This window comes from Castanea sativa, chromosome 3, assembly GCF_040712315.1.
Source record: "Castanea sativa cultivar Marrone di Chiusa Pesio chromosome 3, ASM4071231v1".
Classification (NCBI taxonomy): domain Eukaryota; kingdom Viridiplantae; phylum Streptophyta; class Magnoliopsida; order Fagales; family Fagaceae; genus Castanea; species Castanea sativa.
Genome location: NC_134015.1, coordinates 37144917 through 37170462, shown reverse-complemented (window position 1 = coordinate 37170462; position 25546 = coordinate 37144917). Strand labels below are relative to the sequence as shown.

At 36.0% G+C, this 25546-nt stretch overlaps 3 protein-coding genes across 3 annotated transcripts; 1 reads left to right on the top strand and 2 right to left on the bottom strand.

Moving 5' to 3' along the window:
* Positions 1-2087: 2087 nt before the first annotated feature.
* LOC142628890 (uncharacterized) lies at positions 2088-3359 on the bottom strand. Its single transcript, XM_075802922.1, has 3 exons — positions 3219-3359; positions 2724-3116; positions 2088-2660 (listed from the first exon to the last, which is right to left on the bottom strand). The coding sequence occupies exons 1-3, from the start codon at positions 3357-3359 to the stop codon at positions 2088-2090; spliced, it is 1107 nt and encodes a 368-aa protein (XP_075659037.1).
* Positions 3360-9346: 5987 nt separating this feature from the next.
* Positions 9347-12121, top strand: LOC142626667 (uncharacterized). Its single transcript, XM_075800376.1, has 2 exons — positions 9347-9780; positions 10889-12121. The coding sequence occupies exons 1-2, from the start codon at positions 9421-9423 to the stop codon at positions 11804-11806; spliced, it is 1278 nt and encodes a 425-aa protein (XP_075656491.1). The 5' UTR covers positions 9347-9420; the 3' UTR covers positions 11807-12121.
* A 2839-nt stretch (positions 12122-14960) lies between these two features.
* LOC142626954 (trihelix transcription factor ASR3) lies at positions 14961-18706 on the bottom strand. The gene is made up of 3 exons (XM_075800703.1): positions 17764-18706; positions 17282-17323; positions 14961-15824 (listed from the first exon to the last, which is right to left on the bottom strand). Exons 1-3 carry the CDS (start codon positions 18485-18487, stop codon positions 15535-15537), a joined length of 1056 nt encoding a protein of 351 aa, XP_075656818.1. The 5' UTR covers positions 18488-18706; the 3' UTR covers positions 14961-15534.
* Positions 18707-25546: the final 6840 nt, after the last annotated feature.

Here is a 25546-nt window from a genome sequence, read left to right as displayed (position 1 = left end):
TCTTCAAGCGCTCCCTTAGTTATCAAGGAAGTGGCTCCTAAACCCAAAGGGACAGAACAAAAAGGGGCAGAGAATAAAACAAAGGAAACTAAGACCAAGTCCAAAGAGGACCCTCCAGCAAAGACTAAGACATGAGCAGCTTAGAGCTTTCCCTTTCTCTCTCTCGACCTTTTGCTTAATTTCCAGGCAGCACTTCTTTAATTCTGTTCCTCTTTCGCGTTATTTTCAATGTAATCAAATACATTTATAATGACAAATTCAAGATTTCGACCTTTACTTCTTTACAAATTTCACCCATTGGAAATGTTTAATTCTTACTCTTATTACAATTAATGTACATAATATGAATGACTTAGTGCATAAAGGAACATGATAGGTCTTAACAATGCCTTAAATAGTAACAACAGTATGTTCTAGAGATACTTTCACCCTTTGAACTTATGCCTTCAATAAATAATTTGTATGGTGGAATTAGGTTATGCAACAGCATGTAGTTAAGTACATAAAGCATTCATAAATTCAAAACAAGAGGAATATGGTCTAAAGCTAGACTTAATATGAAACTTAGGCACAAAGTAACTCACAAACCTTACCAAAGTATATGGCCCGAGAAATAAACATAACCAAAATTCTGCTTGATCCTTAGAAAGCTGGGCAGAAACGTTAGTTTTTCCAAAAATAAATAATCTGAGAACCAGACACCATTAAGGTTCTATTTTACATTTAATAAAGATATCAATTTCTACAAGGTATATGGTCCGAGGAGCCAAACATGGCCAAGTCTTTGTTTGATACTTAGAAAGATGAACAAAAATGTTAATTTCCCCAAAATAGATGATTCGAGGACCATACATAACTAAGGTTCTGTTTAACACTTAATAAAAATATCAATTTCTACAAGGTATGTGGTTCGAGGAGCCAAACATGACCAAGTTTCTATTTGATACTTAGAAAGATGAACAAAAATGTTAATTTCCCCAAAGTAGATGATCCGAGGACTAAACATAACTAAGGTTCTGTTTAACACTTAATAAAAATATCAATTTCTACAAGGTATGTGGTTCGAGGAGCCAAGCATGACCAAGTTTCTGTTTGATATTTAAAAAAAAAAAAATCAACTCAACACAATGATAATAGAAACGAGGTGGCAAAAGTTTATTTTATTAATAATAGTACCTGCGTAGGTTATTTACATTCCAAGGACGTTGTACAACCCTTTCATCTAAATCGGTAAGATAGTATGCCCCTATGCCAGCTACTGATGTGATACGATAAGGTCCTTCCCAGTTAGGTTCTAATTTTTCCCATGTTGGGTTCTTGGCTGTACCCATGACTTTTCTCAAGACCAAATCACCAGGGGCTAATGGCCTCAACTTCACATGTGAATCATATCCTTGCTTGAGTTTGTGCTGATAATACGCTAATTGAACCATGACATTCTCTCGCCGTTCCTTAACTAGGTCTAGGCCCTTCTCCAATAAATTATCATTATTACCTAGGATGAACGAGCTCATCCTCAGTGTAGGAAACCCAGTCTCTAGAGGGATCATAGCCTCAGCTCCATAAGTCATAGAAAATGGTGTCTTTCCAGTGGATCTTCGAGGCGTAGTTCAATATGTCCACAAAACATACGACAATTCTTCTACCCACCTCCCTTTAGAATCATCGAGCCTTTTCTTGAGTCTACTGACTATAACTTTGTTTACGGCCTCGGCTTGCCCATTCCCTTGCGGATAAGTAGGAGTGGAATATCTATTCACGATGCCCAAATCACCATAATACCTTCTGAAGGCTTTACTATCAAACTGCAGACCATTATTTGAAATGAGAGTATGAGGGATTCCAAACCTAGTGACAATATTTTTCCAGACAAACTTCTTTGCATCCACGTCCCTGATGTTTGACATTGGTTCAGCTTCAACCCACTTAGTGAAGTAATCTGTCCTGACAAGCAACCACCTTCTGTTCCCTGCTGCCTTTGGAAAAGGTCCTACAATGTTTAAGCTCCATTGAGCAAAAGGCCAGGGACTAGACAGAGGATTAAGGACACCCCCTAGTTGATGAATGTTGGAAGCATACCTCTGACACTAGTCGCACTTTCTTGCATAATCCTGTGCTTCTCTCTGCATATTGGGCCACCAATATCCCTGGGTAAGAGCTCTATGTGCCAAAGATCTTCCTCCTATGTGACTTCCACAAATTTCTTCATGCAACTCTTCCAAAAGTAACTCCGTTGCATTAGGATGTACACACAGCAAATATGGTCCTGAAAATGAGCGTTTGTATAACTTTTGATCCTCGGATAACCAAAACCGAGGTGCCTTCCTACGTATTTTGTCTGCTTCAGATTTCTCCTCGGGCAAGACATTACTCCTAAGGAAGGACATTATAGGGTCCATCCAACTAGGTTCTACTTTTATCTGATGAACCCGAATGGTGTCAACACTCATTCCAGAGGGCTTGAACAAATCTTCCACAAGGATAACCCGGGGTAGACTTTGTGGCGAGGACGTTGCAAGGGTAGCCAGGGAATTGGCATGGGTATTCATACTCCTTGAGACATGCAACAAGATAAAAGATTCAAACTTTGATTCTAAATACCTAGCTCGGGTTAGATATTCTTGCATTCTTGGATCTTTAGCCTCCAATGTCCCCTCTACCTGGCCTACGACTAATTGCGAATCTGAGAACATTTGCACTGATTTTCCTCCCATTTTCTGAACCATATCCATTCCAACCAATAAAGCTTCATACTCCGCCTCATTGTTGGTGGCCGAGAATCCCAATCTCAAGGACCTCTCAAAAGTAATCCCCTCAGGGGATACTAGAACTAGTCCCACACCGGATCCTTTTTGATTTGCTGCTTCGTCAACATACACTTTCCATGTCGCAGGCACCTTGCACAAGATCATGCCAACTGATTTTTCATCCATGTCCAACCCTTTTGCATTATCTTCTAATGATGGCTCAACAAACTCCGCGACCGAATCAGCAAGCACTTGACCTTTCATAGAGGTTCGAGGCATATACTTGATGTCAAAAGCCCCTAAGATGGTGCCCCATTTAGCAATCCTACTCGTATAATCAGCACTTCGAAGTACAGATTTAAGAGGAAGCTAAGTCAGAACCACAACTGTATGAGATTGAAAATAGTGGGGAAGCTTACGCGTACCATACACCACCGCGAGGATCGCCTTTTCCAACGGCAGATAATGTACCTCGGCCTTATGTAAGGATTTGCTCAGATAATAAATTGGCTTCTGTACATTGTTATCAACCCGTATTAGAACTAAACTAACAGCATGAACAGCCACAACAATATACGCGAACAAAACCTCATCAATTTCTGGCCGAGACATAATGGGCGGACATAAAAGATATTCCTTAAGCTGTTGAAAAGCTGTAGCACATTCCTCGGTCCATTCAAATCATTTTCACTTATTCAGCAGCTGGAAGAAAGGCCTGCACTTGTCTACGGACCGTGAAATAAATCGGTTGAGGGCAGCGGTCATCCCTGTCAACCTTTGAACTTCCTTTGGATTCCGAGGTGGTTGTAAGCTATTAATTGTCTTGACTTGAGCAAGATTGACTTCAATTCCTCTGTGTGTTACCATTTAACCCAGCAACTTACTAATCCCACCCCAAAGGAGCACTTGGAAGCGTTTAGGCATAACTTGTACTTCCTTAGCGTTTGAAAAGTATCACTCAAGTCTAATATATGCATAGAAACCATTTTACTCTTCACTACCATGTCGTCCACATACACTTCAATTGTTTTTCTCAACTGAGGCTCAAACATCCTGGTCATCATTCTTTGATAAGTAGCCCCTGCATTCTTCAAACCGAACGTCATCACCTTATAATGATAATTCCCTGTAGGAGTTACAAAGGCCGTTTTCTCCTGATCCTCCAAAGCCAAGGGTATCTAGTGGTAACCCTGAAAAGCATCCAGAAAGCTCATCCGAGGATGCCCAACAGTGGCATCCACCAATTGATCTATACGAGGTATTGGGAATGAATCTTTAGGGCAAGCCTTGTTCAAATCTGTGAAGTCTACGCAAACTTTCCACTTCTCATTCTTCTTCTTCACTACTACTGTGTGAGCCAACCATTCAGGATAGAATACCTCTTTAATAGCATCAGCCCCTTTGAGCTTAAGTACTTCCTTGACAGCCTCAGCATGCTCCTTAGATAAGCGTCAAGGTGGTTGTTTCCTCGGCACCACGGACGGGTTGACATTCAAATAGTGACAAATGAAACTTAGATCAACCCCCGGGGCCTCATAAGCATTCCACGCAAATACATCCATATTCCTTTTCAAAAACATGACCAACTCTTCCTTTTCCAGAGGTGGGAGTTGAATTCCTAACTGAAAGAATTTTTCGGGATCATCGTCAATAAGAACCTTGTCCAACTCTTCACACGCGTGCTCTTCTACCTCGGCAATCTTACGCATGGCTGAGGATATTGATTGCTATGAACCCCCTTCAGCCGAGGCTGATGACTCTTACCCAGTCTGATGCAGAACTGCAGCTGTTATACATTGTCTAGCCATAGATTGACTCCCAACGATTTCCTCGATTAGTCCCCTAGATGGGAGCTTCACCTTGACATAGAGAGTTGAGGAAACGATACCTAGAGCATGCAGCCAAGGCCTTGCCACAATGGCCGTGTAGGGAGAATAAGCGTCTACCACAATGAAATCCACGTCTACAATCTCCAGGCCTGATTGCACAGGTAACTAAATTTGCTCTTTTGGAATGATAGCTTTCCCTTCAAAGCTTATGAGCGGTGAATCATAAGCCGTAAGATTCTTGAGCTTTAGGTTGAGCCCCCTAAACAAGTCAGGGTACATAATGTCGGCCCCACTACCCTGGTCCCTTCTCACGTCATAGCCTCCTATTCTAAGCGTAACTACCAAGGCATCATCATGTGGTTGGATAGTCCCAATCTTGTCTTCTTCCGAGAAACCTAAGATAGGTGGAGCATTCCCCTTAATCCTTTTCAGCTCAGAGTGAGACTCCTCAGCAAGAGCTCATGACACTGACATCACTCTAGTAGGGTGAGAACCAGTCATTCCTGGAGCAGCAAAAATAATGTTGATTGTACCCAAAAGAGGTCTTGAAGCATTATTACCCTGATTTAACGAGCCTGAATGATTTCCTTGCCTATTAGGCGGATATAAAAATTGCTTCAACCTTCCCTCCTTAACCAACTGCTCCAAATGATTCCACAAGGTCCTACAATTCTCAGTGATATGACCTATTTCTTGATGATAATGACAATGAAGGTTCTGATTACGCTTTATAGGGTCCCTTGCCATTTTGTTGGGCCATTTAAAGTACGGTTCATGAAGGATCTTCTCTAATACCTGCTGCATAGGTTCACGAAACACAGTATTCACTGCCTGAGGAGGGGCTGAACCAGATTGCCCAACAAAATCTCTCCTCGGCCTATTGTTATTATATTTTTATCCGACTTGAAATCCCTCCTCTCCTGAGGGATAACCTTCGCCTTCCCCTTACCTTGTTGCTGATCTTCCTCAACCTATTTGTATTCATCAATACGATCCATGAGTCGACGTACACTTCTTACAGGCTTCTTGGTCAAAGATTTTCTTAAGTCGTGATCAGTTGGAAGGCCAACCTTGAAAGTATTGATCGCCACCTTGTCAAAATCACCATTGATCTCATTAAACATCTCCTAGTATCTATTAGAGTATGTTTTCAAGGTCTCCCCCTCCCTCATGGCCATGGACAATAATGAATCTAGAGGCCGAGGAACTCTACTACAAGTAATGAAACGAGACCCAAATGCCATAGTGAGCTCCATAAAGGAATTGATTGAACTTGCCCTCAGTCCATTAAACCATCTCATCGCAATAGGTTCCAAGCTAGAAGGGAAGACTTTGCACATTAAAGTTTCGTTTTTAGAATGCACCACCATTCTCTGATTATAATGACTCACATGCTCTATGGGGTCTGTTCGGCCATTATAGATAGTGAAATTTGGTTGGGCGAAGCGCTGAGGAAGCTTTCCTTTTTTCACCCTGCGCGTGAAAGGTGACTTGGAAATTTGGTGCAGCGCCTTGCTCATAGCATCATTTTCCAAGCCCCTGGAAGAAGATTTCTTGCCCTTATGACCATGAAGATCATCCTCCTCATAGGAGAAAGTCTCACTAGGAGGAGTTCTGGACCTTGGCTTGTAACTACTACCTTGGGAGCCTTCAGAAAAAGGATCAAAAAGGGAAGGTGTTCGCCTCCGTCTCGCATGGCACAGCTTCTTCTTCAGGTGATCAATTTCCTTCTGCATGGCCTTTGCATTGTCCTTATGAGGAACTTTGCTTCCACCGCGCGAACGACTCCTACCGGTATACACCATATGCACATTGCCCTCTCGATCCCTCTCTCGTTCAAGATGTTGGAAGTGATCTTCATGTTGGGACCCCAAAGACTCTGCATGGCGTGCACCCGAGCTTGCCATCATGTTATCCTTTCTTTAATACAAGATTTCCCACAGACGGCGCCAATTGTAAGGATACAATTGCACCCAGACCCAACTGTATGAAAGGTGCATGCCTAAAAAGCCTTATACAATAAAATTTGTAGAGCGTGAGCTTGAAACTTAGGTTTTATGGATATATGGATAACGAGTATGATGGGCTAGATTGCCAATACATGTGCAATGAAATAATTATATGACAGAAACTCTCCTCGGACGTAAGCCGAGGATGTCTTGTATTGCTCTTTCTTCTCTCAACAATAAATTATAGTTGAAGGTAATGTGTACAATGTTTTCTCTCTCTTTTCTTGATCCCCTCCCTTGAATGCCACTCTTTTCCTTTTATATTCTCCTCCTTCTTCCCACATTCTTCCACGTATGGACCAGATCACCAATCTAGATATTTGTCCCCTCCATCGTCTTCTTGAAACCCTCAAACAATAGTTGTAACCCTGTCCACCACTGTTCAGAGGTCATTTTCCCATTAATGCGGCTAGAGAGGTAGGTGCAGAATCTTTAATGCGGTGGTAGCAGCTTTCTCTAAGATATTTCTTATTCACTCCTTCCTCCTGTGCTCACGTGGAACATATCCCCCCTCATTAGACCTTCTAGAATCCCCTTACATACATCAGGGTGTATGGTACAACCTTTACTTCATAGAGCCGAGGAGATCTCCCTCCTCGGACCATTTTCACCAACTTCTCTTGTAATAATTTGCTTATGGGCTTTTATATCCAAAATAATTATTATCACTAAGATCTCTTCGGATGAGTTAATATCCTCGGACCAAACCCAAGGCCCGCAAACATATTCAGACTCTTCTGCCCCCACATCCACCATTAGATTACATATTTTTTCTTATATACTCTATGCTTGCAAAATTTCTTTAAAATTAAAGATTAATAATTATATCATCAATATATTGTTTAAATTGCAAGTTTTTGAAGTTTAAAATTATGTATAAAATTTAAGCTTACAGATCATATAGTGAATAATATTCAACTGACACAAAATTTGATGTGTATTAAGAATATAAAGAGCATGCAATTCAATGGTTAGATTTTCAAAATATGTAATAATGTGAATGATATTGAGTAAGGTTAGATTACAACCAATTTTATAACTAAACTTTGTCCTATCTCCTACCCCAACCAAAAAACAAACCAAAACAAAACAGAAAACATCCTAAATACAAAGTCTTCATGTATGCCAAATATAAAAGCCTAAACTACTCAAGGCTATAATTAAATTATCAAAATACTATTAGTAATTTTAGGTAAAATTAAACAATTAGTGCCTAAAATTTTGGTCAAGTCAAATTTAGTTTTTGAAATTAAAAAAAAAAAAAAAGAATTCCAGAAAATTGTAAATTTGCCAAGTTAGTCATTTCTAATCTTACCATTTTAATTATTTTCCCACGATTTTAATTAATAAAATTCAACAAATTCATGTGTTGTCCCGTTATAACAGCAAGACTATCAAATTAGTAACTTGGTATGTTTTTAATATTTTGGAATGGTAAAAAATAAGAGCCTTTCAAATTTCAGGAATTAAAATAAAACTTGATCCAAATTTTAGGGGGCAATAATATATTTTCACCATGATTTAATTAGTTAAATTAAGTTTTGTATTATATTATATTGTAAAAAATGCTACAGATCCTAAAATACCAAGCTTCTTTTCGTTTTTATTACGTAAATATATATTCCGCATAGAGACTCATGTACATCTAAGTTATTTAGATAATCAAGGGAAACACTTGTTTTCGTTGAGTTTATAAGAAGTTTCTAATAAAAAAAAGTTGTGATTTGTATAACATTGTTTTTATTTTGCATCAACCGTAATAGATTACTGAAAAACTTTATGTTCCTAGTCATATGTTAAATAAAATCAATAACTTCTTCCATATAAAAAAAAATTAAAAAGAAAAAAAACACTCTCTTCCATTTATGTTAAAAGTTTGTTTGTTTGTTTGTTTTTTTTTTTGAGAAAGTTTCAATTTATGACGTCCGCTCCTAACACTTTTTATCATCAGACAAAGACATTAATCGATTTTTGGTATAGACGGGAATTGAACTTCAAATCTCTTATTTAACCATTAGAGACTTTACCAGTTGAGCTAACTAGAACCCATTTCTTTATGTTAGAGTTAGTTCACAATTTCCATCTTATATTTGAAACCAACCAATTTTTCTATTATTTTTTTATTATTTTTTTTAGTGAGAGTTTCAACCTATGTCGTCTGTTCCTAATGATAGTTTTTTATTATCAGACCAAGACACCAATCAGTTTTTGATGTAGGCGGAGATTAAACCCCAGATCTCTTATACAACCATAAAAAACTTTACTAATTGAGCTAGTTGGAACCCACAATTTTTCCACTATGTTTGAGAAATGAGCAAATACTCAGTGCGTTACTTTCTCAATTAAATCGAATAAAATCTTTTGAAGAATTATTAATTATATATCACAAAAATGAAAAAATTTTGAGAATTGCATTGTCATTTTCTTACATTGTATTTTTCATTGGGGTTCCATTGGATTTAACTGAAAAAAAAAAAAAAAAAAAAAGTATCGGATTGGATTTCACATAAGTATAGGAACATCAAAATTTTGACTAACAACATCCAAGAACCAACGTGGGCCAAAAACTAGACAAAGCTCAGACCCATTATCATTATGGTCCCATTTAAAAAGGAAAAAAAGCCCAATGTAAACCCAAAAAAGAAAAAAAAGCCTTAAACCAGGCCCAAATATATCCTTCTCAAAAAATAAAAAGCCCAAAGTCTTCAAATTACCTAAAGACCCCGCTGAAACCATATAATGACCGACAGGCGGTGCCTTTTGCCTCTCCTTGTTAAAGGGATCACACAAACACCGAACGAAAACCCCAAAAAATCTCCTTCTCCTTCAATCTCAATGGCGTCCTCAGAATCCGTAGACGATAGCTTCCGAGCCCGAGTCGAAAAGGTGTTCGGATCCCTCGCATCCTCGAAATCATCGCCGTGGTCCCTCACCGACGGCGAGGTCGAGCGACGAGAGTGGAGGCGAGATAGTAACGACACACGCGACCGCGACGACACGCCGTGCTCATCGGCGTTCGACGAGTGCTTTAAGAAAGACCAAAGAGCTTCGCGAAGAAAGCTTCGTAGAGAGCTCGATGACCAAAACGACGACGCGGATGAGCAGCCCGATCGGTCGTTTAGAGGCGGAGATGCTGATATAGACGAATGGGAAATCAGATCTTCGATCGGCTTGGACCCCACTCTCGACCGCGAGGTTTGGTTCTTTTCATTTTGCATAATTTTAATTTTTTAATTTTTGGGTATAAACTATAGAAGATATCAACAACAAAAAATGTTAAGTGTCTAAGGGTCACTCGTATTGTGGAAACTAGTTATAAAATAGGGTAATAATAATGATATTTCTGGAATAGCTGTTTAGTTTGATGGTTTTTAAGTAGGACAAGATGTCGAAACTTCAAACAAAGTAGGAAGCGATTGGTCTTTACATAGTATTGCAACTCTTTGAGTGTTGAATATGCCTAAGTGATCATGAGCTTCGACTCAAATGCCACTTTGGTTGAAAAGTTCCTTGTAACTTAACAATCATGTATTCCCAAGTAACGAGTTAAGGGTTAAACAACAACAACAACAACAACAATTATAATGAGGAAAAAATTGTAGTTGGAGGGAAATGTTGACAATATACCAACTAATTAATAAATATCATGCCCGAATCTATGCTCTTGGGCATGAGCTTAAACTGCTTAGTCTGTCAGAGGCGAATGCTGTTGGATTACCTGGCAACTAGTTTTGGTGGGTGGGGGTCTATAGACTATACTCTTGGCATGAGCGTATATACTCTGCTTAGCTCGTCAGGTGAATGCCCTTGGATTTTATGGCAACTGGTTTTAGCAGGTGGGGGTCAGTTGTCTATAGGTTTTTACTGGTTAGAAGCGAGTCCAAAGGGCTCTTCTTTAGAAAGCTTCCTTACGTTTAAAAATAAATAAAAATAAAAAAACCCGAATCTGTTGAATATGGATGCCCTATGGTTTTTTTTTTTTTTTGACATTAGCAATGTACTTGTATGGGGTGGCATGGATGCTATAGGGGGGAAGGGCCGTAGATGTCATCATTGTTGTCGTAGCATACTGATAAGAGCGTCTATATGTAAGTTGAAAATAGTATTATCCTGGGATTAATGGTGAGTTGTAGAGAAGTCATGTATCCTAGTTGTTTCAATTTGAGTGTGTGTTGGACATAGACACACAACTTATATGCGAGTCTCCCTCCCCTCCCAAACTCTTTGTTTTTCTTTTACTTGTTCTTTTTCCAGTGGAGGTTTACTCTTTTTGTTTTGCTTATTTGATTGGAACTGGTTGCAGGAAGAGGAAGATGAGTTTGACAAAGTGGCTATAGGCAGAGAAAATGCGGGTGATCGTTTGTTTATGGGAGATGTTTCTGATCATGGGTCTTATTTGAACTCTCACAATGTGCTTACTAACTCATTACATGGTACTAGTACTGCAAAGGATCCACGTGCCAATCACCTGGCTGCAAAAATTAGGCTAAAAGAAGATGAGGATGAAGCTGAAGGTCAAAAGTACAATTTTGGTGTTGCTCATGACTCAGAAGTTAAGGGACTGCATGTAGAAACATCTGAAGATTGTAAGCAGCTGAGATCCATATTGAAGAGGAAGGACAATAATGCCGTTTTTAAGCCACAAAAACGTGTCAGGTTTGACCCTAGTGTTGGAAGTGTTTTTGAAGAAGAAGAAGAAAAGACTATGGCTGCCTCCTTGATGGAGCCTACGGTTTCAGATGATGGAACTCTGGAAGACCAAAATGCTTCTAGGTTACCGGATTATTTACTAAATCCTTCCAAGTATACACGTTATAGTTTTGATTCAACGAGTGAATTTGATGAAGAATCTAATGCTCAAGCATATATGGACTTCATTAATCTTGTAAATAAATCAAAGCCTCCAGAGTCAATGTTAGAGCCAGCTGATACTTCAGCTGATCTGTCAAAGTCTGTGATCTTTATTCCAAAGAAAAAGACTAGTGATGCCAAAGCAGCAAGTGATAGTGGTGTGTTAAATCAAAACATGGAAGAAGATCGTAAGCAGTTCTTGCGTCGAGCAGGCTTTCTTGTAGGTATTGCGGCTGGGGAAGCCCAACATGAAGTTAGTGCAATGGAGGAGGATGAATCACAAACAAATGCAGCAGACGGAAGTGCTGGTTTCCAAAAATCTGGTCGGAGGTATCGGACAAAGTCAAGGTCAGATGACGACGATTCTTGATTTTCTCTGAAGTTTCAGACAGGCAGGCTTGAGCGATGGTTCATGATAGATTTCTGACAGAAATCTCATGGTATCTTTTGAACTCTTTTATCACATAAGCTTATTGTCTTTTGTTTGTAGCTTTGTGGGATTATCAGTCATTAAACAGTAGTGCATATGAGATGACAGATGTCTTGGTATCTTGGCCCTTGGTATGTTGCAAAACTCATGCCATAGTTCAAATCCTATCATTAGTTCCAATCACTAGTGTATGAGAATGCTACATTCTGTAAGAACATCTTTTGTAAATGAATAGCATTGTCACTTAAACGTTTACCCCCCAATTGATTCATATATTTTGTGATGGAATACATATCGCTAACTTTGCAATCAAGCTATGCTAGTAATGGTTGTTCTCAACAGACAACAGCCATATTTTTATAATCAGCTGCCTGATATGATCGCCTGCAAGTCACAATATCCATGATATGTTCACCATTTTTTTTCCCGGATATTTCAATAATTGTGAGGAGGGGGGGTTGATCATTGGATGTTTTTCTTGGAAACACCAAGAGCTCCTAAATTAGCTAGAAGGTTCTTGGCATGTTTACTTGGAAAAAATTGAGCTCTAGTCACATGACTTAACCCAACCAACCAAGTGAGTCATGACTGGAAACATGTCATTTTCTTTTTAATGGTTGGCTCCCAACATATTTGAAACCAACCTTTTACTTATTTTTATTTTATATGGGCTCTCATGCTTTCTAGTTCCCTCTAAGAGCATTCATATTAGACTTAGTGCATTTTTAGTCAAATGTAGTATAAATATCCAGCTTTTGCTACTTTAACTAATCTACTATTATTTTCAAATATTATATTTTGTTTCTATCCATTTTTTTTTTTTTCACTTATCTTCCAGAGCAAACAATCACAGCCCTGCCTCAAATCAATATCGAACAATCAAATCACAACATCAACAATCAAACCCGAAACATAAAAGAAGCAGACCTACTTTAGCTAAAAGAAAGAGACCAAACAAATGAACAATGGTGACCCACAACGACCGTCATCCTCCACCCAGATCACAACCCATCCAGCTTGACTACCCCACACCCATCGCCTAATCGACCAACTCATGCTTAGATAGCCACCAACAGTGGCCAAATCAATCAACCCAAGACAGTTGTTCCTACTTTCATTGCAATTGAGAGCCTTCTGTTTTGTTCTGGCATGAAGAGACAGTGTGAAGATAAAAAAAAAAAAAAGAATTAAAATTATTTATTGAGCAAACCATTGTTCAAAAACTAGTTTCGCTTTCAGATTTGTTGAGGCTGATGCGAGGGTGTTTTAAGGGAAATTTAGTAAATTTTGGCTAAGCTCTTTGCTAAGCTCTTTGCTAAGCCTACTGCGAATGCTCTAATACTACGGTATTATGAAAAGTGAATTGCATTCATAAGAATAAACCTTGGCATCTCATAATTATGGAGAGTGAATATTTATGAGATGCTAGGTCTAGCTATGGGAGTAAAGTTGTTGGGATTAATAAAGGCATTGATGGAAATAATGCAATCTACATAGTCTAGGGGTAACATGAATCTAATTACTTAATTGCGTCAATGGATAAAGTAGATACCTTCCTTTTTTTTTTTTGCCTCTTTTTTTGAGACCTATAATGATAAATTTAAGTTGGACATTTTATATTTAACTGGAAAAAAGCTCATTATGATGAGTTAAACACATAATTTGATGAATAAATACTAAACAAATTAAGGTTAATTTTAAATAGAGATCAAATATCATGGTTCAAGAATAAAATTTAATATAAAGAAAATTTTATTTAATTTTTAACAGGTGATTTACCTTATCTTTAATTTTCATGGTTCAAGCATGGTCAAGTAAAGTTGTAATATGATTTTTAATTTAACTATTGTGTAGGGTATTCGTATACAAAAAATTGAAGCCTCAAAAGTCTTAGGAAAAATTAACCATTATTAATGACTCAACATATTTACACTATATATATTTTTTCCCAATTAGATTGGGGTTTCAATTGGTTTGAATTTTTATTGGTCTAATTTTTTGGAGGCATTTTTAGAGGTGAGAGAAATAGCGTGTGGTATTTTTTTTTTATTTATAAAAATTTAACCATTTATTATTATAAAAATTTGGGTATTTTTATGATGGAGAAGACCTTTTTATAAAGCAGTAGGACCTTTTTGTAAGGTATCCTTAAGACTAGGGCTTGAGTCGACAGTAAGTGCATAAGCTGTGTTCTATATCTAATTATTTCCAAATATTTGTGTGTATAATAGATGGGAATTTTCATTAGAAATTCCTCTTTCATTTTTTCCATTTCTTTCATTTTTGTTTTTCCAATTAAAAAAATCATGTAAACGTTTAATGGTTTTTGTCTTTAAGTTCTATTCCACCTCCCAACATTCTTTTTCCTTTTGTATCCAACAAAAAAAGAGGAGTAAATTTATTTTTAAATCTTATAATTAAAGGGTGTAACAAATTAAATCTTATATTATGAGATCTATCGAGTCTCGAATTTGAAATTTTTAATCAGTAACTTAGGACCGTCCTTAAGAAATCATTCCTTGTAAGTTGTAATTACCTAGTGTATGAGACATGGGACTACACAGATTTTGAGAATAATAGGCACTAGAAGAGCTCTAAACACTCTCGTTAAAAAAAATTCCTATAATTTCAAAAATAACAAATTAAATATGATGTTTTTAAAAGTAATAAATTAAACTCTATAATTTCAAAAAGAACGAATTAAACTCCAAGAATTTTAAAAATAAAAAATTAAACCTCAAAACATTTGAGATCAACATCATTATCAAAAAATCCTTTTGTTCAAAAATTAATATAGGTTGAGGGGTTAATTCATTACTATTTTCATATCTTATGGTTTAATTTGTTACTTTTAAAACTATAAGATTTAAATTGTTACCTTCTAAATCTTCACATATTAACTTTTGAGAGCCTATATATAAGGGTTTGACTTATCTCCCCTATTTTTTTAACTGGACATGTCATTTTATTTTAAATATACAATGGTAAGTGGCAGTAAGTTTTAAATTCACTTTTTTATTTAATTAGTGAATGATGTGACAGTTTCTCATTGAAACAAAAGAAGATTTCTGTTTGAAAAGTACTTACAGGTAAGTCAAACTCATATCATAGAATTTAAAATGTAATTCTCTTTTGGGTAACAATATTATTGTCTAAGCACTTTCATACCCATGACTCTACACTGAGACTTAAGAATGTCAAACATTAATCCATGAGCAGTGAAAATTCCCAGATACTTGCCATGCATGCTTAAGAAGGTAACATTAATAATCCTTCCTATAGGCAAGGCAAAAATAAAAAATAAAAGCTTATACAGCTTACTAAAATCGAGAACTTGTACAATCACAAAAACATTAACGAGGGGAATATCCTATAAACTGGAGGCATGTAACAGAAGAGAAGCAGAAATGTGGTATCTGAAATTCTGTAATCAATATCTGTGTATGTAACCTATGACGCAGTAATAAGCCACTCAAGTGGCGAATAAAGGAGATATATAAAGAAAGAAAAGAAAAAAAAAATCAAGAAAAACATATTTGAATGCCATATTGAATGTCATCATCTAGAGATAAATCCTTAAATCTTATGCTTCCATTCATCAGCCTCTGCTATCGTCTAATGTTGGAGAGAACTCTTGTTATGTACACTGTATTCAGATTCCCCGTCCGCTACAACTTATCTGCGATCCTCCCTAAAGCATCTGCAAGCTTATTAAGAACACCAATTAAACTACTAACATCATCTTTCCGCTGTTCACGATCCAGTTGGAAGTTCACATTCTGAGATTCAAGTTGAGCGCTCAGCATTTTTGCATTTTTTTCCAGTACATCAACCAACTGATTCTGCAGACTAACTGTTTCCTCATCTTCTTCTGTTGCAAGCCTTTTTCGCTTCCGTCCCTCTTGAGAAGTAGATCCTATCTCAGGATTTGAAGCTGGCTGTTTCTCGTTTGTTGTACCTGCAGACGGTAAAAAGTGTCATGAAGGTCAAGTCTTAGCACACCTAAAAAGTGTCAGCTGGCTGTTATTCGTGTCAATAATTAAAATATGTTCTTAGCACACCTAACTCAGAACTCCACTATTACAGAAACCTGTATTTTCTTACCTAATATACAATGCAAACCCATGGTCTAAAGCAGAGGGTAACCGGTGCATCATGAAGGTCAAGTCTGACTGACCAGATGAGTGGCATTTGATAAACAATTTAAATTGTATGAAATTCAGCGCAACTCAAAGAACTTTGGTTTAATTTAAGCATTGTCAAATTAACAAGTATGAGCCTTCAAGTGGTTCTCAAACATATTCCAGTCACTTGATAGACAACTATTTCCAAAACATCAGATCCAACAAAAAGGTATAACATATGGCTGATCGGACAAGACATAAGACACCCAAGTGGAAAGCAAAAAGGGGCCAGAAATCTGATCAAAGTCGTCAATCTTGACATCAAGGTTGAAAGCTAAGACTATCCTGAATTAACTAAGTTGATTTCACATATTAACAATTATCCAGAGCTGCATATGAACTGTAGTTCGGACAAGAATCCTATGTTGAGAGTGTTTACACTCGTTTCATTTTATTATTATTATTTTAATTCAATTGATACAATAGTCGGGGGAGGGAAGATTAAGGCCACATTTCTCCCCGTAAAGGAGACCAAGCAACATCACTGAGCTACAAGGCTCTTGGCAGCGGCGTTTAAAATTTTTATTAGTGGTCGATATCATGGAAAGGGCTACAAATAGTGCAGTAATTCTCGTAGCTACTTCTAAAAGGCTCTAAGTTCAACACACAGTTCAGAATTGTAAACAGACCTACAATTATATGATGCAAATAGTCTCAACGAGCATATTGCAATCCAACATAAGCGTGACAACTTTGTTTAAACAGTTTATCATGAAAAAGCAGGATCCAAAAGGTCAAGTTGAATCAAAACAGACAAAAAAAAAAAAAAAGGAAAGAAAGAAAGAAATCCCGGATTGTGACCTGGTCATTAGGCTAACAATCAGAACCCCAGTACACACGTGATCTTATCAACTTTCACTTTGCAACTTGATGTTGGCTTGAAAACATTGGCTTCACCTAGTTGATCATTATTTTCACATGCTAATCAATCTGATTGTTTAAAACGTAATCCCATAACAAATCAATTTGTTCATTTTCAACCAAGCACCTAAGACAATCAAAGGCTGAATTGCGTGGTAAGTTATGTTCAACTCATATTTGTCCTACAAAAAGTCAACATTGTTAACTACGAACCAATTAGAGCTTTTCCCAATCCGCCACCAAAGTTATTTCCAATTACTTCATCCTCAAGTTAAAAAAAAAATCACCCATTGGCCATTATTAAGATCAAGAGCACTAGATCAGTAACAAGATGTATCAATCCGAAAAGCAAGCAGGAAAATAGCCTTACCTTGACCCTGACAGCTTCGTAGTACTGGTTGATACTGTTTCTCTGTTTAAAAAACACAAGGAAATCAAAACAAACACAAATTATTGGCAAAACATTTTCCAATAACCATTTTTGGTCCTAAAGAATTCATCCAAAACCTTAACAAAGCAACAAAAAGGAAATGAAGTTTTACTATGACCCGTGACTTTCACAAAAACCCAAAACCCATAAAAAAGAAAAAAGAAAAAAGAAAGTTTCTCACCAAATCCATTAAAAAAATCCCACCCAACACTTTATAAAACATCACACTTCTCTAAAAATCTATACAGAACCAATAAGAAGGCAGAATAGGCCACCACTAGACACGACTACAATAACAATTCCCACTGAAAGCCACGCTAAATATATATACTTTTTTTTTTTTTTCTTTTATAAAAAAAAATTAAAGATTTATAATTCAGACCAATCCAAAAATAAAAATAAAACTCAAAAACAGCAATTACCGGAAATTGGCGTAGGAGCAGGAACCTCCTTTGGAACCGGTGGAGCCTCTTTTTCGGGGGTCCGACTCCGACCCGATTCATCCTGCTCGAAATCCGAGAACAACCCATCCTCCGCGGCGGCGGTTCTTCCACTATCGAACAAAACTCCGGCATCCGCCTCCGTATCATCCGCCGCAGAACCCGGAGCCGCCAAAGCCAAAGAGAGGCCTGGAATTGAGGACTCCGGAGCCCCACCCGACCCGGAATCGAGGATATCATAAACCTCCTTGTCGAAAAACCCGGGCAACTTCCTCTCCCTCCTCAAATCATTCCGCATGACCCAAAACGACTCCGTTTCCTCCTTCACCTGAGACTCCCATTCCTTAATCTTCTTGTAGTCGCCGGCCAAATTGCTCCACCGCTTCCGGCACTGCACGGGGCCCCGGTTCACCCCGTGTCGCTTGCAGTAGGACGAGACGGACGCCCACTTCGGCTCCACCTGACCCGACCCGAATGGCAACCCGGCCGACCTGCCACGCTGCCTCGCCCGAGTCTCCGCCACCCGCTTCCCCTGTATCAGGACCAGAATCTCCTGCCGCGTCCACCGTGGCAGCCTCGGCGTTTTGTCGCCGTCAACAAACGACGTCGGGCGCGCAGCCTCCACGCCGTTAGTAACGCCGTCAGCTTCGCCGTCAACGGGGTTTTGTGCCAGACTTAATTGCTGCTCCAAAGCCATCATTAACATAAACACGATAAACCCCTCCTCCCCCAAAAAATTAAATTAAATAAAAAATAAAAATAATATAATTTTTTTTTCGAAAAACGACACGTGCTTAAATAACCCTTTTCTCTCCGTAGAAAGTAACGGCGTTTTTTGAGAGACCTCCGTTACGGCGTTTAGAGGTAGAGAGCGAATTCATGTATCTCTAAAGAGAAAGAGAAAGAGAGAGAGAAAGAGAGATTAAAGACACAAAGAGAGGAAGGAGAGGAACTTATTAATCACTTATTGGGCTTTTGAGTGTTATTTTATTTTAATTTATTTAAAATTTGATATATTTTTTTACTGGGTTATACTATTCAGCTATTGACCCTTAACCCCATATTAGGGTTTTTTTTTTTTGGTATTATTTATTACTGTCATTATCTTTAATTCTCAATTAATGGGATTCTTAATTTTCTTTCTTTTATTACAAAAAAAAAAAAGGTTACTTTTGCTTACTTCCTCCTTTTGGATATCTAATATATTAAGGGCAATAATATATTTTCATATTCTAATCAGTACCTTTCTTAAGCACTTGCACTACACCATATGGGTCATTTTCATTGTGTATAATAAATATATGGTATTAATCGCCTTTTTTGTGCTACTTTTATTTATTTATTTTTTTCCTTCTGGTATATTCACATCTATTTTTCCATCGTAATATTTTGTCAATTTGTTTATATTCGAATTTTGAAAAGTTCAACTTCTTTCTTTTTCTTTGTCATTGGGGGTGTAGAAAAAAAAAAAAAGAAGTAAATTTAAATAAAATAAAAGATGCGAATATTTTATTCCTATGTATTTGATTGATTTTTATTTCTTCCTCCAACTCACGCAAATTGTGATGTGTTGTTAAGTTAGACTTATATATGTTGATAAGGGCATCGTACCCTACCACTAAGTAAAAATTTCTCCACCTCTGCTTTCCTTCTCAACCTCTCTTATCCCATTGAATCATTTGCTCTAATCTTTACTTAATGGCTAATGCTTATGAATGGCCCTTTCCATTAAAGCCACTTTTTTTTTCTTTGTTTGGACTTTGGACAAATTATTGGTGAGGGTACCACTCCTCTCCATACATATGAGAACATCAACATCTCTTTTGTTTCTTTTTTTTTTATTTTTTATTTTTAGATACAATAAATTTTCAAACTTTTGCATTTGATCTATGATAATTACTTTTTATCATTAAACCAAAATACTAAATTAGTTTTCGTTGTCAGTGGAGTTTAAATTCCAAATTTCTCATTGGATGATAAGAGATTTTATCAGTTAACTAGAACTCACATGAAACATCAACATCGGAAAACACAAATCTTTGGGAGGGTTCTCTCTCTCTCTCTCTCTCTAAGGTTTTTAATTAATAATATGGCCAAGCCAAAGTTTATATTTTAAGATAATGGGAAGGTTACAAAGATGGGTTTGGAAGCACATGTGTCATGAGGGGTTGTGACTTAAGGGGTTAGTACGGGGTCATATTCCTCTTGTGATCCGGTGGGGACCGAGGTGGATGCCATATCGCCTGGCATGGCATTCTCATTTCCTAATTCCTATTTAGTCTTCCATTATATGGAGAGGCAACATTTAGTTACCTTTCTTGGATGGACTCTACCCTCCTCTATAGTCAATACACACATACGTGTACACATTTACATATATATTATAAAAAAAAAAATCCTTATATTAGCTTCTTTCACTCAGGTACACCTTCATCATATTATAATTTTGATTAGTTTTTAGATAGTCCCAAAATTTCATTAATTTTTATTAAACTATATGTTAGTCATTATTATTATTATTTTTGATTTTTTATTTATTACTGAATTCATCATACATTCCTAGTAATTATAATAAATCCCATCTTTAATTCATAGGTTGGTTTTGGTAGTAACCAACTCAAAAGAGCTTTTGCTAGGTTGGGTATTGTTAAATCCATTATAAAATTCAATATACACTTCTTAAGCAAAGGGGTGTATTTAAAATAGTTGAGATCCTCCACCAAGTGACAAGCCTTTTTAAGAGGGACATAAAAAACATCATTAACTTAACTGTGTACTGTCATTGATGTTCTCAAAAATCAGTACCCTTAATCCAAGGCAGTGATGTTTTAGACTATGACCACAAAAGCTCATCTCATCCATACATATACATATGTAGAAATTTTAATAGCGTGAATCATTGTCAGAAATAGGTCATCTACGTTTTACAACAAATAAAAATGATTCTTTTTCACCTAAACTCAAGGGCTGAACCGGGGTTGAGGAAGAGAGTGGCAATTGCCCTTAAACATGCCAACAATTTTATTACTTTGATATTTTTAGCTTAGAATTTTGTCCCCTCCTCAATTATAAAATAAATGTGATATTTTAATTTTCATACTTATAATCAATATACTATAATCTCTTTTATATGTCAAAATTATTATTTTGTCAATATCTTATACAGTATTATTCAAAATCTATAAAAAGAAAGAATAAAAAAAGAACGTTATAATTATCCTTCCAAGGGAAAAAAATGCTAATATCACATCAAGTTCTTTATGCAATAATTAATTCTCCTTTATTAAAATTTGTGTAGTAAGCAATAAAATTTTGGAATATAATTACATGATGACATAAATTTACATAAGTTTTACTTGGTGTCTATCTTACTAATATAAAATTTTTTCATCATGAGTTGAATTTTTCCTTTAAAAAAAAAAGGCTTATTCATGCAAAAAAAAAAAATATATATATATATATATAAAGACTTTATTTAATGAGCTTTTATATCCAAGTGTCTGTGCATACAAGTGTATATAAAATTCGTTTCTCCTAAAGTAAAATCTAGACTTTACCACTACTTAAACTCATAATATATGTGCTAAAAGTCTTGTAACTCAATTAGTTGACATATCTATGGTTCAAGTCTCCTCTCCTCTCTTATAACTATAAAATAAATAAATAAACTCATAATATATGTGTAAGTAAACAACTAAATTAACAATTATCTCTTGGCTTGACTTTCGAACTTTTGATTCTCTACATGTGAGACGACAAGTAAATAAGCCAGCTTATACCTTAGCAGCCTATGCTAAAGATATAAACCCTTTTGTAACTTGAATAGAGGATTGTCCATCTTTCATTGAATCATTGGTGATTCAAGATGCTTTATTATTTTCTCCAGTTAAATGAAAATTACGCATTTCGTATCAAAAAAAAATTAACAGTTATTATTTTCTTATATTTGTTACAAGGAATGTCTTATCACATGGATGCCTTGCAATTATAGTAGCATGAACTGCCATGTTTTTCTTTGATGATTCATGACACTTGGCACGCTATTGAATCTTTTATGATGGTTTAAAAAAAAAAAAAATTAATAGTGTGATATCTATTACTTATTGCCATATATCATGTTTCTATGATGAGTTAAGGTTAACTTCGCTTACCTTGTTCTCAAAAAAAAAAAAAAGTTAACCTTTTTTTTATTAAAAAAAAAAGAAATAAAAAACACCACTTGAGTGAAAAGACTTTTTTTTTTATTAAAAAAAAAAGAAATAAAAAACACCACTTGACTGAAAAGATTATTAATAATTAATGCTCCAAAATTTTTTAGCCGTGGGGGGATTATCATCGAAACTGCCAAGAATAAAACAAACGATAGAGAAAGTATAATCATATTGGCCAGCAAGCAGCAGCATTCTCCCCATAAAAACAAACGGGAGGAATAGACCCAAAAAAATCTTGAAAGAAAGAGCCCACTTTTACAACAATTGTGAGCTATGCTAGAGTATTACATAATCTTCTAACCCAATTGTGAGATGGAAACATAGTTTACATCAATAGAATCCAGTAGATCAAAGGTATCTTGGATCATATTATTCATTGTTGTACTCATTTCCCAAGTTGCCTCTAACTTCTATTCTTTATGGCCTGAAGGCTGAATCCAAGTTTTATGTTCACACACTACCAAGTTGGCAGTTTTTTTTTTAGTCTATTAACTTGAAATGGGCTCATAAAGAGGCAAATAAGTTGCTCATGTTTTGATTTCCTGTTTGGATACCGCAGGATACCGCATATTGCTGACAACTGAAAACACTATAGCAAAATAATTTTTAAATGTGTGAATACTGCCGTGACACCCACTTCTAATGAAAATTTTGTTGAATTCCGTACTTGTGAGTCCCATGAACAGTGCATGAGACCCACTGTTTAAAACGCAAACGCGCTAAAAAACGTTTTCAGCGCAATATAAACTAACACATAGTCTCTTAAAAAATAAGTACTCAAGTTGTTTTGTTCTTAGCTCTGCCACTGCTGTTTTTTGTGATGTATAAGCTCTTGAACAAGCTAAAATTATGGTTTCTAGTTTGTAGTTTCTGTTCCTTTGTTATTAGTTTGTAGTTTCTATTTCTTTGTTAATAAAATTTGTTGATTATCAAAAAAAAAAAAAAAATTACTAAGGGACAGATCTTTAACAAGCACAAAAGTAAGTCCGAAAGCCAACACTTTAGGCATGAGAGGTCTAATAGCAGGAACTATAGTCAATGAATTAAACTTTCCACAAATTCCAAGATGGATGAAGCATTGATCATGCCAACCATACATCCCCATTCTCTATCAAAACCAAATTTGTTTAGCAAACACATTTAAAAAAAAAAAGAGGAAAAGTTAACCAATACTCTTAAGGCATTGATTTAAGAACTATTTTTAGAAACATTTTATTGGGAGAATGATAAAATAATAAATATTGTTGATAGCTTTTTATATTTCCTATAAAATTGGTGTCAAAACTTTTTTATTATGATTTATTAACAATTGTCCTAAGTGCATCCGTTAACATGACCCTTTCAAAAATGTAAAAATAGGAACTAATATTAATGAATTTTGTATCCAACGGGAAGGGAAATGGTTAATTTACTTGTGAAGGATGAGTAATGACCAAAATCAATCAATCGGACAATAAAGGAGCAATGCCCCTAACTCCAAGAAGTTCATGAGGGAACCGATAGTACTTAGATCAATTTGAAAATGAAAGAAACATACACTTAGATCAGAGACAGTTACAATTCAGAATCAATTCTTTGTATATTGATCTTTTAATTTATAACGATTTTGTTATCGAATATCCTAAGCACAGTGGTTAAGATGCATTAATACTTTATTAAACAATATTTTTAAAAAATAATGTCAAATTTTACACATCTATTAAAAAATATATATATAATTACAGTGAATTTGTGAATATAAGCTAATGAATCATTAACATGTCAATTTTATTTGTTTTTGAAAAGTGTGCATTACAGCTTATAATTGAACATTTATTAATTTTTAAACTAACAAGTCCCAATTTATAAAAATGATTTTTTTTTTCTACATGCTGACACAAGAGTGTGTACTACGTAGACACTTCATTTTTCATTCCGTTTAACTTGGACAAAATTTGGTTACAAACTTGATTGTAGTCAATGGTTACAACTCTACTTAATATATTTTTATTGTATTTGAATCTTGACAAATCTATAATTAAATAATATTTTCTTCTTAAATTCTCCATGCAAAATTTCCAAAATATCAAAGATCAATAACTATGTCATCAATTAAATGTTTAAACTTCAAGCTTTTGTAGTCTAAAATTATGCATATAAATTAAGTTTATAGATCAAATAGTAAATAACATTCAGTTGGCACAAAATTTGACATGCGAGTTAAAAACACAAAGAACATGCAGTCTAACGATTAAATTTTCAAAATATGTAGTTGTAGGAGCTAAATGGAAAAAGGACCAACAGTCCAAGGAAGATGTGTTGGACTTTGGCTAAAGGCCCACAACAATTAATTTTTAGAGATGAGTTTTTGGACCAATGATATTGCTCACAAAAATTATAACTCTTAGACAAAGTAGAAAAAGAAATAAAGATCTGTGAATAAGAAATATTTTTCAAGTAATTCAAGTTTAATTTATGTTCCTCAGTGTGGCCGAGGAGACCCTTCTACACAATGTTACAAATGAGAAATATATGTTCTAATTGATATTTTTCTAGGTTCCAACCCCTAGTCACAAGGGTTTCTTTTCCTTTTATAATATCTCAACTCTCATTTTTCCCCTCCACGTGGGAGTTTATTGAACCTTCACCGGGATACTTGTCCCATCATTCCTTTTCAAGTCATGCTAGGCAGGATACAGGCTGTCCTGGCATTGTTCAAGTGTCATTCAGCTATTAATGTGGCTGACATGGTTATTGTAGTGCATTCAATGCGGAGGTGATGGGTGCTTTTTAGGAAGTCCTCCTTTGTTATTGGCATGGATCGTAAGCTAATGTCTTCTTGGGAAGGCGACTTCCAATCCAGCATGAACCCTTCCTTTCCATGGGCTTCCTTCTTCGGGCAGGATCCTTAGCCCTCCACTCCTCCTCGGAAACCATTGGGCCCACCCCATAATTGGTGAGTGGACTTATTGGGCTTTTAGGCTCCTTAAGTTAGGCCCAAAGGGTCTAGCTCTTCTAGCCTCCCATAGTAGTTATGTTAACTATTGGCTATAATCAAATTTGTAACTAAATTTTGTCCATTGAACTTTACATCAATGGCATAATCGTCATTTTATAGTGTAAGGGCAAAATTGTAATGTTGAACGTTCAATCTTCCAACATTTTATTGAAAATAAATTTAGCCATTTGAATGATAAAAAAAAAATTGTATGCTTAAATTATACCATGAATTCATGAAATTAAAATCTATAGTTGAATATAGTTTTTTTATACCATTCCGAGAAACAAAACAGATTACAAAAGAGTCGGGCTCACCCAACTGATATGCAGTGGCATACTAGTAGCCAAGTTCGCCATATTATAAACATTACCTATAATAGGCTTGGATACAAAAACAGGGCAATAAAAGAGACCAAGCTGATTAAGATGGGACATATCAGAGGTAGCTCCCAGTTGGCTAGAAAGAATTTTGTTGACTGATTTAGATGGGACATATTAGTCAACAAAATTCTTTTCTGGCAACTGGGAGCTACTTCTCTGTTGGTCACTTGGGTTGATCTCTTGTTATCACTGAG